The 12986-nt window shown below is 61.0% G+C and overlaps 2 protein-coding genes across 2 annotated transcripts; one reads left to right on the forward strand and one right to left on the reverse strand.

The window, feature by feature from the left end:
• Positions 1-1800: 1800 nt before the first annotated feature.
• P3H4 (prolyl 3-hydroxylase family member 4 (inactive)) lies at positions 1801-5836 on the reverse strand. Its single transcript, XM_079327956.1, has 8 exons — positions 5299-5836; positions 3875-4024; positions 3589-3760; positions 3390-3518; positions 3147-3292; positions 2979-3062; positions 2670-2811; positions 1801-2579 (listed from the first exon to the last, which is right to left on the reverse strand). Exons 1-8 carry the CDS (start codon positions 5803-5805, stop codon positions 2569-2571), a joined length of 1341 nt encoding a protein of 446 aa, XP_079184082.1. The 5' UTR covers positions 5806-5836; the 3' UTR covers positions 1801-2568.
• A 1296-nt stretch (positions 5837-7132) lies between these two features.
• FKBP10 (FKBP prolyl isomerase 10) lies at positions 7133-12833 on the forward strand. Its single transcript, XM_079327517.1, has 10 exons — positions 7133-7512; positions 8744-8889; positions 9210-9399; positions 9640-9785; positions 9892-10081; positions 10309-10454; positions 10570-10759; positions 11062-11204; positions 11355-11518; positions 11780-12833. Exons 1-10 carry the CDS (start codon positions 7295-7297, stop codon positions 11963-11965), a joined length of 1719 nt encoding a protein of 572 aa, XP_079183643.1. The 5' UTR covers positions 7133-7294; the 3' UTR covers positions 11966-12833.
• The last annotated feature ends 153 nt before the right edge of the window (positions 12834-12986 follow it).

Genomic DNA, 12986 nt, shown 5'->3' on the forward strand with positions numbered 1-12986 from the left:
GGTATGTCCCAGCCCACTCAGGACCCCCAGGTGTGGGGAGCAGGGGGATTCTGCCCCGGTGAGAATGAGGAGGGAGCATTCTGCACCCCCATTGCCTGTACGGTTCCCTGGCATGCCTGGCTGTGAGCGCTGCCAGGCGAGGATTCTCAGCTCCGAAAGGAGGTGAGAGACAGAGTTTCACCGCCCCTGCAAGGAAAAGGGAATTTATGGCTGTGCGCTGAGCGGGAGATCCGGAGCACAGCGAGAGAGCTCTCGGCACAAGGAAATGGGCACAGGGCACAGCATGGCACGACATGGCAGGGCACAGCACAGCTGAGGTGTCAGCCAAAAATCTCGTTCACGCTCCCTTCTCAGTCAAGGTCGAGGGTGTCAGGGAGGCATTCACGGTGTAACCCATCGCTTCCTGCAGCATTGCCCCTGAATCCCCCTGCATCCCACCTTCATGTCCCAAATCAATCACTCTGTATCTCTGCACCCCTGGCACTTCCCTGCAGCTCGACTCTCCGTGACCTGGGGGACAGGATGGTGGCCATGCTCACGGTCACAGCCACTTCTGGGGTCACACCACCGCTCCCAGAGCTGCTGCTCCTGCCTGGCACTCTCAGGCGTGATGGATGCAGCCAGCACCTGCACATCCAGGGGCTGCAGGTGGGAGCAGGGAAGGGACCCCCTGCAAGGGGTTTGCCTGGTGCTAGTAATCAATGGGAGCAATGAGCTGACTCCTTCACCTGAGTGTGGGGCTGGGGAGGGGATACAGTGCCCAGGTGTGTGTCACGGCAGGGCGGAGGCACAGTGCCACCCTCGCCCAGCTGTTGGGAAGATCCACAGGCCTTTGTCCTCTGGGCTGCGGTGCCAGCGCTGGGCTCAGTGCTTTCCGCTCATCAGTTCGCGAGTGTCGCCGGCCACACCCCACCGGGCTGGCACTCCCCTCCCGGGATGGCTGTGACCCATCGGTGACAAACCCCGCTCCTCCCAAGTGATAGCACAGCCCTGTCCCGGCGCAGGGGTGCAGAGGGTGCTCCCTCCCAGCGCTGCCTCCCTGACCCCCACAGGTTTGGGGTTCAGCTCCTGCCCCCCGCCCAGTGCCCCGCAGAGCTGGAAAAGCCCCGGTGAACAGGGGTTCCAGGCAGGGCAGGGTGGGGTGCTGGCAGCTTTTTGCCACCCCCTTCCTTCCATTCCCATCCCTTCCCTCCCCCGGGGCCAACGCTGTGATTCAGCCTCTCAGTTTCAGTCCTCGTAGCCAATTTCCATGCGGAGCGGGAGCAGGGCAGGGAGGAGCGAGCGGCCCTAAGCTGCCCGTGTGGACTGGCACGGGCTGGGCAGCACCAACGGCGACCCCCAGTGGGCCCCAAAACGCCCTGATGCAGGCAGGAGGGTCATCCCACCCTGCCGCCCCGACCTTCACCTGGGGTGCACATCCAGGAGCAGGATGATGCATCCCCAAGGGGCAGGATCATGGTGTTGCACTCCAAAACAACCACAGGTCATGCATATCACACCCCAAAGACCCATATGGGGTAGGACATACTGCCCTCCAGCCACTTGTAGGTTCCCCCTACCCCATCTGACAGCCTCCTCTGCAGAATGAGGGGGTCATAGATCCCAGTGGCAGTCCCCCTCAGGGAACCCAGAGCCTCACAGGAGCCAGGCTGCTCTCATGGCCTCTATGGGTCCACAAGCTCCCCCAGGATGTGGGGACATCCAGGCCTGAACTCATCCCTTCTTCTCCCACAGCAGGGCCTCTCCCACCCTGAGCTCCTGGATCCCATGGTGGCAGCACATGGAAGGTGGAGGCAGCCATGAAAAGACCAGTGGGGATTTTATTAAAATAGCACCAGGAAATATATAAAAAGAGCAACTGTGCAAGAGGGGAAATCTTAAATTAACGGAGCTTAAGGCTAGAGAGGGCTGGTGTGGCAAAAAGTCAAGGCACGGGCAGGGCACGGGTGCCACAGCCTCACCAGGCTGTAGCCCCATGGTGACACAGGGACATGGCACACCAGGAGCCCCCTGTACCACCAGGCCAGGGAGTCCAAGGGGAGCCAGGCTTTGGGAGCAGGCAGATTGCCTGGGAGGCTGCAGGAACAGGAGCAGGAGCCTCAGGGAGCCTCAGCATGGGGCAGGACCAGCTCCAGCAGCATCATGCATTGCTCCCAGAGTAGGGGTAGCCCCCCCCAAGCCCCTCAAGACAACACAGGGGTTGATCCTGGTACATCATCCACAGATCCTGGGGAGCAGCTGAGGGACACAGAAAACCCCAGTGCTGTGGGGCATCACTGCTGGTCAGGGCTCCTGGGGCACAGGGAGCAGGGGTGGCCCAGGCTCCTGGGCAGGCAGGGATGTTCAGGGCTGCTGGTGTTCCACTGGTGGGAATTGGGCTGTGCCAGGGCAGCAGACACCCAAAGGCAGCCCTGCTGAAGGATGCCAGGCAGGATTGGCCCACCCCCATGAGTGTCTGAGTTTCTCCTGGTGGCTGGGAGGAGCCCAAAGCCTGATGTCCTCGAGATGGCATCACAGAGCTACCACCATCCAGCTCAGTTGGTGCTGGGTGCCCCTTCACCTGGCTCATCATAGGATCTCTGCAAACAAGAAGAGTTTGGTGGCACCAGGGGTGTGGGCAGCAGACCCCCTCATGCTACAGCATGGCCCCCAGCCCTGGTATCAGGAACCTTGGTCATCTTTGTCTCCTTTGGTCTTGGGTTCCTGCCACCACTCTGCGAAGAAGCCTTCCTCATAGTCACCTTCACCCTCGAACTCGCCATCGGAGGGCAGGTCCAGCACCTCTGACCCCTCACCACCATCCAGCTCCATCTGCACAGGAGGGCAGCAGGAGGCAGGGGGGCTCAGCAGCCTCATCTGCAGCCTCTGCTTCAGGGCTGATTTGGGGGATCAGACCCCCCTACCCCTGCAGCACCCACACATATCACTCAACACCCCCAAAAGCACCATCTGCATCCCACACTGGGCCCATCAAGTACCTCATCATCATCCTGCAGGTACTGCCGGGCGAATTCCAGCATCTTCTTCTGAGCGGCCGTCTGGTTGTGGTACCTCACGGCTTCCTGGGCACAGCAGGGGAGAGGGGCTGGGTCAGCCCCTCTCTGGCCACGCAGGGCCACAGGCCAGGGGCTGGGGGGGTCCCTCACCGGCCGTGGCTCGAAGTCCTGGTCCCGCAGGCGCCAGCGCTCGCGGTGGAAGCGATAGTACACCAGGTTCTGCTGCATCACCGTGTCCCCCGGGTCGAAGAGCATGTAGCTGGAGACGCTGCGCACCGCGTCCTGCACATCGTTCACTGCGGGCAGCAGCCAGTGACACGGGGGTGACACCCCTCCCGGGCCCCACAGCACCCCAGGGTGCCTCACTCATCCCCTGCTCCCACTGGCACTCACGTTTGTAGTAAGCGAACTGCAGGTAGTGGTACATGGTGGCCACAAACTTCTCCACGAAGTAGCCACCCACGTTGGGGGTGAGCTCGGTCTCGCAGTCCACCTTGCATTGCAGCACGCTCACAAAGTGGTCTGGGGGGAGACGGCGGGTGTCGCACCCCTGATCACCTCCCCAGCTCTGCCATCCCCTGCCCTCCACTACCTGCAATGGCAGGGTAGAAGTCCTTGAAGTCCTGCAGCTCATAGGCACCCTCGCAGCCGGCCAGGCAGTCCTCGTACGCCTTGTAGTACTCGGCCAGCGCCTGCTCCATGTCGGCCGCGCTGCTCCGGAAATCGCCGCTGTTGTACAACTTCACCGACCGCACGAATATCGGCTGCCGAGGACACTGCTTGGTGAGGGAGAGCTGCTTCCCTCGGGGCTTGGCAGGACCAGGCATGCTTTGAGCCCTGGGGAGCTCTGTGCTGCCCCAGCCTCATCCCCTCCTTACCTCATAGGGCTGAGCTTCCAGGTCAACCAGGTATTCATCCACATCCAGCATCGTTCTGTAGTAGTTCAGGTACCTCAAGGTCATCTCATGCTTGGGGTTTTTCTGCAGGAAGGTGTGGGCAGCAGACACCGCTTTCTCGATCTTATTTGACTGTGAAAGAAGGAAGGGATGGTGCAGAGATCTGCTGCAGGGCAGCCTGAGCCAACACTGCAGCCAAAGGGGCCTCAGCACCCAGCCAGAGCCCTGGGCTGCAGGACAGAGGGGTGATCCTTGTGGGGAGCAGCCCTGAACCCACGCTGCACATCTTGCTGGCAGTGAAGAACAGATAGGATCTGGGAACGTGAACACTGCAGGTAGCTGCAGCCACACCAACCTCCTGGCTGTGCCCATGGAGGGTGCAGGGACAACTCAGCCCCTCATGGGCCCCCACATCCAGCCAGGAGTGATCCACGTGGTGTGAGGTGGATCCAGCTCTGCCATCAGACCTGGCTCCCGCCCCTGCTGCTTTATGGGCTCTCAGGTTGCAGCTTCAGGGGAGTGAGATGCAGGGAGGAAGGGTGGTTTGAACAACCCGTCCATGAGATGGGTTTGGGCCAGAGCAGCAAGAGGAAAAGGCATTAAGGATGAAGCCAGGCAGTCCCTTGCCCCTGCCAGGTGAGTGTGGCTGAGTGCTAAAACAGCACCCGTAGTGGCAAGCAGCCAGGGACAGCACCTTGACCAGAGGACTTCCCCTGCCAGAGACACTCTGGCTAACACATGGGCACTCCAGGGGGATGCCTTATGAAACCTCCCTCCACAAAACCTCCCTCCACGTCTACACTGTGAAGCTGAGCAACTCCTTCTTTCTTATAGAGCATCCAGACACGTGTCCCATCACAAGCACAGAGGCACTGGACCTCCAGCTCAGGCCCCCTCATCTGGGGCAGCCCCTGTGAGCTCTCCCCAGGTGATGCTCTGCCTGTCCAGGGACACCTTGGGGCACCAGGGCAACAAGGTGGGGTAGGGTAGAGGGACACAAGCACAGGGGCCCCCCAGTTGTCCTGCCTGATGTGTTCCAGATGATGCTGACGTGCCACTGCTCAGGGGAAGGATGGAGGAGCTGGAGGAGGATGCCAGATGGGGAGCGAAGGAAAGGGGAAGCACCTGGCAGTAGGGTGCAGGATAGAGTGGAGCAGGGTTCAGGGGGAACAGAGACAGGAGTGGGGTACAGGGTGGGCAGGTCAGAGGGTGCAGCCTGACAGTGCAGGATGAGTGCACAGGATGAAGGTGTCCAGGAGGATGAGTGGCACAGGATGAGACACGGGAAGGGGTGTGCCCAGAGTGGAGGAGTACAGGATGGAGGGGAAAGACCAGTGGTGAGGAATAGAGGAGCAGGACCCCCCCCCCCCCACCCACCCATTGCCCTGCCATTTGCACCGCCTCACCTTGAAGAGCGCGTAGTGCAGGTACTGGTAGGGCTGGCGGCGCTGGAAATGGCGCAGGGTCTGCGCCGGCGGGTAGCGCAGCTGGAACACGGGCAGCTCCCGCTTGCAGGCGCGCAGGCAGCCGGCGCGGAGCAGCAGCCGCTCGAAGAGCCGCAGCTCCCGCTCCCACTCCCACGCGGGGTCCCGCTCCCCGCGGGGCTCCTCGGCGGGATCCTCCCCCGCGGGCGGCTCCCCGGCGCAGCGGCGGTGGCAGTGCGCCTCGCTGTCCCGCAGCAGCCTGTGGAGCCGCAGGCTGGCCTCCAGCCCCTGAGCGCTCTCCGCCCATTGCGCGTCCGCGTACTGCTCCAGCGCCCGCGCGTAGGCGCGCTGCAGCGGCTCCAGCGCGGCCGCGGGGAAGCCGCGCACGCTGTACTGCTCGTACTGCGCCGCGCACAGCCCCGCCGCCAGCGCGGCCACCAGCGCCGCCGCCACCGGCACCGGCACCGGCACCGGCACCGCGCCGCCCATCGCCGCTGCCGCGCACTGTCCGCGCACCGCCCGCGCACCTCCCGCGCAGCGCTGCTGGCCGGGCCCCGCGCAGGGGGCGGGCGCGGGGTGGGCGGTGCGCGGCGGGCGCGCAGGGTCTTAGTGCGGCTCCGCCGGCGCCGCGGGGTGCGCGCAGGGCTGCGCGGGGCGCTCGGGGGGCGCGCACGGAGCGGGGCGCCCCAGCATCACCGTGCGCGGGCGCGGGCTGCGGGCCGGCCGTGCCCGGTGGTGTCCCCGCCGCTGGCCGGTGCCAAGCCCGAGGCCACACGCCCTGTGCTGTGCCAGATCCCAGAGCTGTCCCATGCCAGGCCTCGGCATGGCCGCGCTGGCCGCGGCCCAAACCCAGCGCTTTGTGGCTGGCTGGACGGTGGCACTGAGGGATGTCACAGGAGCCAGGACACTGCTGAGGTTTCTCCCCGCGGAGCAGAGGCTGCTGGCCGTGCTGTCACCACCCCTGTCAGCACCCACTTGGCGCAGTGAGGCCCTCGGGAGAGCCACACGTCCCGCCCAGGCTGCTCCCAGCAGTGCAGAAGGTGCTCGGCCCCGCTGTGGTGTTTTGGGGGCTGCAGAGCACCCGGGGCTGAGCTGGGGGAGCTGACGGTGCTTTGCTGCAGCTGTTCTCTGATAGCGCTGAGCCTCACAGGAGCTGGGTTGGGATCTGGGTTTGCGTTCACAGCCTGTCCCGTTTCCCACCTGGCACTCAGGACCTGTTTCTTGCCGATGGATTTGGGGGAGCAGGGATGTGTGAGCAACACCTCCGTGAGAGTTCAAGGCTGTGTTTCGGAAGGACTTCTAGAAGAATTTCACATTTTTAATCATTGTCATTCAGTAAAGGTTCTGCCAGCAGCAGACTGCTTATAAAACACTTAATTCTTTTTATTTACTCTCCCGAACTGCTGGGACTGAGCAGCAGCATCGTGGGCCGGGTGCAATGAGCTGGCAGCTGCAGAGGGAAGAAGAGAAGGAGGAAGAGGCACAGCAGCGCTAGAACCTGGGCCCGGGCCGGGTCTGCAACCACGCAGACACTCCCCAATGCCTCCGTCAGCTCTTCCTTCGGAGGAGGAATTGGCCAAGAAAAAGAAGGAAGAAAAAAAAAAAAAGAAAAAAAAAAAAAAGGAGAGAGAGTAAATAATAAGAGGGGGGAAAAAAAACCCAAAAAAGAGGAGAGTTAAAAAAGAGGAAAAAGGGAAGAAGAGAAATTAAAAAAGGAGGGGGAAAAAAGTAAGAGGAAAAACAAAAGAGGGGAAAAGAACAACCCCTCCCTCCGGCCGTGGATCGCTCTGTGCCGCGGTGTCAGCGCTCGGCGCGGCGGGGGGAGCGCGGCGGGGCCCGGACACGTCTACAGAAATTCCAGGCGGGCCGGGCTGGGCGGGCGGAGGGGAAGGGAAGGCGAAGGCAGGAAAGGGGCGTCCTGAACCCCCCGCCCTCCTCTTTCCCCGCCGGGCCCTTCCGCCGCCGCAGCCCCAGCGCCATGGCCATGGCCCCGGGCAGCCGCTGCCTCCTCCTCCTCCTCCTCCTCCTCCTGGGCGTCCTGGGGGCCCCGGCGCTGGGCGACCCCGGCCCCTTAGAAGACGTGGTGATAGACAGATACTATATTCCCAAAATCTGCCTGAGGGAGGCGCAGATGGGGGATTTCATTCGCTACCACTACAATGGGACCTTTAAAGATGGCAAAAAGTTTGACTCCAGGTATCGCCCGCGGCTCTGTGCCGGCTGCATGCGGGGGGCAGCTGCGGCGGGACCCTGCATGCCTCCCCCAGCCCCCAGCCCGCATGCCGGGGCAGGGAGGGGGCTCTGGGGACCCCGCATGTGTCCCCCAGACCCGGGCACAGCAGGCATTGCCTGCGCCGGACAGCGCCCAGCCCCTCCGGGTTTGAACCAGGGAGGGGTTTTTGGGGTAACACAGAGAGCCCTGTACACGTGTCACCTGCGATGGAACCCCTCAATCCAGCCCCATTCTGCCCCACCAGGTCCCACAGAAGCCGCCAGCCCTTCAGGGAGCCTGCACCCCCCTTCAGCTCCACAGAGCAGTGGGGTAGCCTGTCCAGGGCACAGGCAGGGGTTTGGCCCTAATTGTCATGCTCTGCACTCAGGAACATCTGCATGTGCTGCACAGGCAGGAAAATGCTTAAAGCACTTTGAGACGTGGCAGTGGTGAAACCCTTCATTATCCCAGAGGCTTTGCTCTGCTGGGCTCAGTGTTCCTTGGCCCCTGCATCCCCTGCTCTGCTCATGCTGGCTGGGAATCAGAGTTGGAGCAGCCCCTGGTTTGCAGCACTGCGAGCAGGGAGGAGAACTGGGGACACAGAAACAACTGGAATTCTGCTGGGTCTCAGCCCCAGCACCACATAGCAGTAAAAATGTTCCAGGCAGCTGTGGATAGCAAAGGGTACACAGTTTGATGTATCTTATTTTTCTTGTAAGCATCAATGGGGGAGAAAGAGAGTGCAATAGGAGCCTGGGACACTCACTGCTAAAAGAATTCTCTGTCAGGAGGACATCTGCTGCCCTGGTAGTTTTTTGGAGTATTTTAAGGTTTAAAAATAAAAACAAATTTGCAGTTTAAAAGTGAGGCTGGGACGTTGTCTTTCCTCATCACTGCACAAAGCTCCAGTGTGCCATATACAAAATGATTTGGAAGCAGCAGGAAGCCTCAGAGCTGCCGGCTTCCAGCCCAGCTCAGTGGGTGAGATCTGGGAGGTGTGGATGGCTTCTGGGGGTGCAGGGTCAGGCTGAAGTCCTGACCAGTGCCCCAGGGGCCAGCTGCCCTCCAGCAGCATGGGATTGACCCCACTGAGATCCCTGTTTTTGAGCTATGGGAGGGGACAGCCCTGTCCCTCCACTCTACCCCACCAGCATTGGCAGCTTTGGGAGCTTTACCCTTTTTCTCACCTCTGATGGGTGTGTCCCTTTGTCCCAGCTATGACCGAGGGGCCACGGTGGCCGGCGTGGTGGGCGTTGGGCGGCTGATCACGGGCATGGACCGGGGGCTGCAGGGCATGTGTGTGAACGAGCGGCGCCACCTCATCGTGCCGCCCCACCTGGGCTACGGCAGCATCGGCGTGGGTAAGGGGCCCTGGCACGGGGGGCTGAGGGAGAAAACCCCCAGGGCTGGTGTTAGCAGGGACAGGCTCCGGTGCCCCCCTGGCAGATGCAGCCTAAGGGTGGCTCCGTGGCCAGGGTGAGTGGTGCTGAAGTGGGGCTTCCCTGGGAATGAGGGGAACGACCCCCAGCTGGACTGTGCTGCTTGCCCAGGGGCTGGCATGGGTCTCCAGTAGCCCTGAGCAGTGGTGGTTCAGGGGAGGCTTCAGGAAACAGAACTCATGGCTGGCCTGGGCTGTGTTGGTCCCACTTAAAGTGCTCTGTCCTTGCTGCTGCCCCTTTAGCGGGGCTGATCCCCCCAGATGCCACCCTGTACTTCGATGTTGTCATGCTGGACATCTGGAACAAGAATGACAAGCTGCAGATCACCACCCTGTCCAAACCCGAGCGCTGCAACCGCACGGTGGAGAACTCGGACTTCGTGCGGTACCACTACAACGGCACACTGCTGGATGGGACTCCCTTTGACTCCAGGTATGGGCACTGGGATGCACCCTCTGCCTTGATACTGGGCCACTGGGGGTGGCTGGGGCCCAGGGACACCAAGCTGGGCACAGAGTTGGAGCAGCCTCACCTTGTACTCCCTCCCTGCTCCCCAGCAGGGCTGGTGCAGATCCATGACCTCCCCTAAACCAGCCTCTGGCACAGCATTGCTCTGGCTAGGGATGCTGGTGTGGTCCCAGAGCCATCCCCACCCTCATTCTCCACCACCAGCTACAGCAAGGGCAGCACCTATGACACCTACGTGGGCACTGGGTGGCTGATCAAGGGCATGGACCAGGGTCTGCTGGGCATGTGTGCTGGGGAGAAGAGGAGCATCATCATCCCCCCATTCCTGGCCTATGGGGAGAAGGGCTATGGTGAGTCAGGCACCACCCCATCGTGCCAGCCCCTTCCCTCCCAGCTCTAAGCAGAGCCCCTGGTGTGGAATGACCCCACTTCAGGCTGACCCATGTTGTCTCCCAGGAACTGTGATCCCACCGCAGGCGTCGCTGGTGTTCAGTGTGCTGCTGGTGGATTTCCACAATCCCAAGGATGGTGTCTTTCTGGAGCACCTGGAGGTGCCAGAGTCCTGCAAGCGCCGGGCTGTGACCGGGGACTTCGTGCGCTACCATTACAACGGGACACTCATGGATGGGACACTCTTTGATTCCAGGTGTGGAAGTGGTGCCATGGGGAGAGCCCCTGCTGCCCTCTCCTGCCCCATGGCTGGAAGGAAAGGCTGGAGAGGGACAATGGCATGAAATAGGCTAAAAAGGACAATATCTGTTTGTTGCATCTCTTGCAGCAAGGTTTGGTTCTGGGGGTGCAGGAGAGGCTGGGAGAAGGGGTGTGGGTTGGAGTGTAGGGGCATTGATGGTGCTGAGGGTTCTCTTGCTGCAGTTACTCCCGCAATCAAACCTACAACACCTACATTGGGAAGGGCTACATCATCCCTGGCATGGATCAGGGGCTGCAGGGGGTCTGCATGGGAGAGCAGCGGCGAGTGGTCATCCCCCCACACCTGGCTTACGGGGAGAACGGCGCAGGTAAACGTGCAGAGGGCTCTGAGGGACGGGCACATTGTGGGGTGTGGGAAGAAGCAAGGAAACATTTCACCAGCCCTGCAGTGCTCCAGCAGCTCTCCTCATCCCCCTCTTCCAGGAGATAAAATTCCCGGCTCAGCCGTGCTTATCTTTGATGTCCATGTCATCGATTTCCACAACCCTGCGGACCCGGTGGAGATTGAGACTGTGTTCCGGCCCGAGGGCTGCAATGTCACCACCCGCAACCGCGACTTTGTCCGCTACCACTACAACTGCTCCCTGCTGGATGGCACCCGGCTCTTCTCCTCGTGCGTGCCCCGAGCATTCCCGTCCTTCCTGGGGCCAAACCCTGGCTGGCACTGAGCTGGGGGTGGGCAGGCACTGGGACCATCCCCTCTGCAGTGCTGCAGCAGCAGCCACAGGGCAGCAGGCAGGAGGGTTCAAGGCACACAGTGGATGTAGCTGTGGCATGGAGAGTGTGGAACTTCACAGCACACCAGGATGGAGGATGTGGGATTCATGGTGGGATGGAAGGGTTGGGATTTCAGGGCTGCCCATTAGGTCTGAGGGAGTTTTCTCACCCGCACTGTTTCCTTTGTGCCCTCTGCAGCCACGACTACGAGAAGCCCCAGGAGGTGACTCTGGGGGCCAACAAGGTGATCGAGGGGCTGAACAGTGGCCTCCTGGACATGTGTGAAGGGGAGAGGAGGGTGCTCATCATTCCCCCACACCTGGGCCACGGGGAGAGTGGAGGTAGGGGAGTGGTGGCTGATGTGTGCAATGCAAAGTGGGTGGTTCAGCCTTGCTGGGCTCCATCACCCCTCGCCCTACCAGGGCTGTGGGGCTCAGGGCTGGGGCTTTGCCTTGCTGCCCGTGGTGCTGGAGCCTCTGCTGTGTTTGCAGCTCGGGGGGTGCCTGGCAGCGCCGTGCTCCGCTTCGAGGTGGAGCTGATCTCCATGGAGGAGGGGGTTCCTGAGGGATACCTCTTCATCTGGCACGGGGAGCCACCAGCCAACCTGTACGAGCAGATGGACCTCGACAAGGATGGGGGGATCCCTGCTGAAGAGGTGAGTGGGTCCCAAATGGTGGGGTGCAGGAGAAAATGGGGGCACACCCTGGGCAGCAGCACTTGAAGGGCACTGCTGCCCCTGGGCACACAGGAGCCTGCAGAGCTGTGCAGGAAGAACAGCCCAGCCAAAGCATTGCTGCTGAGTGTGGGCACTGTCCCTGAGGGCAGCCTCTGCTCCAGTCCCTACCATGGTCTCCCTGCCCTGCCCAGTGCTGGCTGCACAGAGCCAAGCAGCATCTCTTCCCTCTCCCCTCTCCAGTTCTCCACCTTCATCAAGACCCAGGTGGCAGAGGGGAAAGGTCGCCTCATGCCCAGCTCTGACCCAGAGAAAGTCATTGCTGACATGTTCCGGAACCAGGACCGCAACCAGGATGGGAAGATCACACCTGATGAGCTGAAGCTCAAGTCAGATGAGGACCAGGAGAAGATTCATGAGGAGCTCTGAGGAGCAGTCCTTGCTGTTCTGGAGACAGGACTCATCCTTGCCATGTCATGGCTGGTCTCCCACCCTGGGAATCTGCCCCTGCTCCTCCCCAGTCCTGCAGGGAGGCAGGTTTTGATTTTTATTAACTGAGGGTATTTTGATGTGTTCTCCTGAGCAGGAAAACTCAGCCCCCAGCTAATAAACCCAGACAAGAAGATGTCCCCTCCCTAAAGCCCTTCATCCTCCACCAGTGACTGCAGGGCCAGCTCCAGCCCCCTGACCTGTCTGTGCTGCCTTGGGGGACAGGCAGGATGTAGGGGGGTTTCCCCTCACCTCCACCACAGCATTAGTTTAGGGTTGGGGATTGGGTTTTTTTTATATAAACTTAAAATTCTTTAGTGAGAAGAAATAGAAGGCTTTTGTCCTGGTCCCTGCTCTGCCCCTGATGCCATCCTCCCTAGAAGAAGAGGCTGAAGGGGGGCTCAGGTTACCAGGGTGAAACCCCAATACTTTTGCTGTTCCAAAAGTCTGGGCCCCCTGGAAATGTGGGACCTGGCAAACCCCTCATCAGCTGGGAGATGGGAAACAAACCTTCATCCTCCAGCCCTCAGGGAGCAGCATTGTCCCCCCTCCTCACCTCCCAGCCCCCAGTGATTGAGACAAATCAGATTAATTTAGTTTCAATGCCTAAATGCAGGTCACAGCCTTAGAGTGCTCAGGTCATCCTGCTGGGACCAACACAGCTCTGGCACCTGCCAGCTCCCCAAACCTCTGCAGTCTGTCCTCAGCAGGGATAGATGAAATGCAGGAGCACAGCAGAGCAGAGCAAACCCCTCAAATGGGAACTCTGCTTCACACCAAATAAATAATTCCTTCAGGTTTCCAAGGAGTTTGACTGTGTTTGGTTATTTTGCCATGAAACGTTCCCATGTGCTGGGGTAGCAGCACAGGGACCCACAGTGCCCAGGGGGATTCCAGGCTCCAGCATCCACTGGGTCTGGCAGGAGGAACCAAAATTCCCACCTGGGACCCTCCACCAAAG

Source organism: Erithacus rubecula (genome assembly GCF_903797595.1).
Source record: "Erithacus rubecula genome assembly, chromosome: 27".
Lineage (NCBI taxonomy): Eukaryota > Metazoa > Chordata > Aves > Passeriformes > Muscicapidae > Erithacus > Erithacus rubecula.

Bases quoted from the DNA above. Each gene is read 5' to 3' on its own strand.
- P3H4 (XM_079327956.1), bottom strand. From the start codon at position 5,805: ATGGGCGGCGCGGTGCCGGTGCCGGTGCCGGTGCCGGTGGCGGCGGCG. The intron at 3,293-3,389 runs GTGAGTGCCAGT...TGCTGCCCGCAG, and splicing joins GCAGTTCGCTTACTACAAAC to TGAACGATGTGCAGGACGCG. The intron at 2,812-2,978 runs GTACTTGATGGG...CCTCCTGTGCAG, and splicing joins ACCTGCAGGATGATGATGAG to ATGGAGCTGGATGGTGGTGA.
- FKBP10 (XM_079327517.1), top strand. From the start codon at position 7,295: ATGGCCATGGCCCCGGGCAGCCGCTGCCTCCTCCTCCTCCTCCTCCTC. The intron at 9,400-9,639 runs GTATGGGCACTG...CTCCACCACCAG, and splicing joins GGGACTCCCTTTGACTCCAG to CTACAGCAAGGGCAGCACCT. The intron at 10,760-11,061 runs GTGCGTGCCCCG...TGCCCTCTGCAG, and splicing joins GGCACCCGGCTCTTCTCCTC to CCACGACTACGAGAAGCCCC.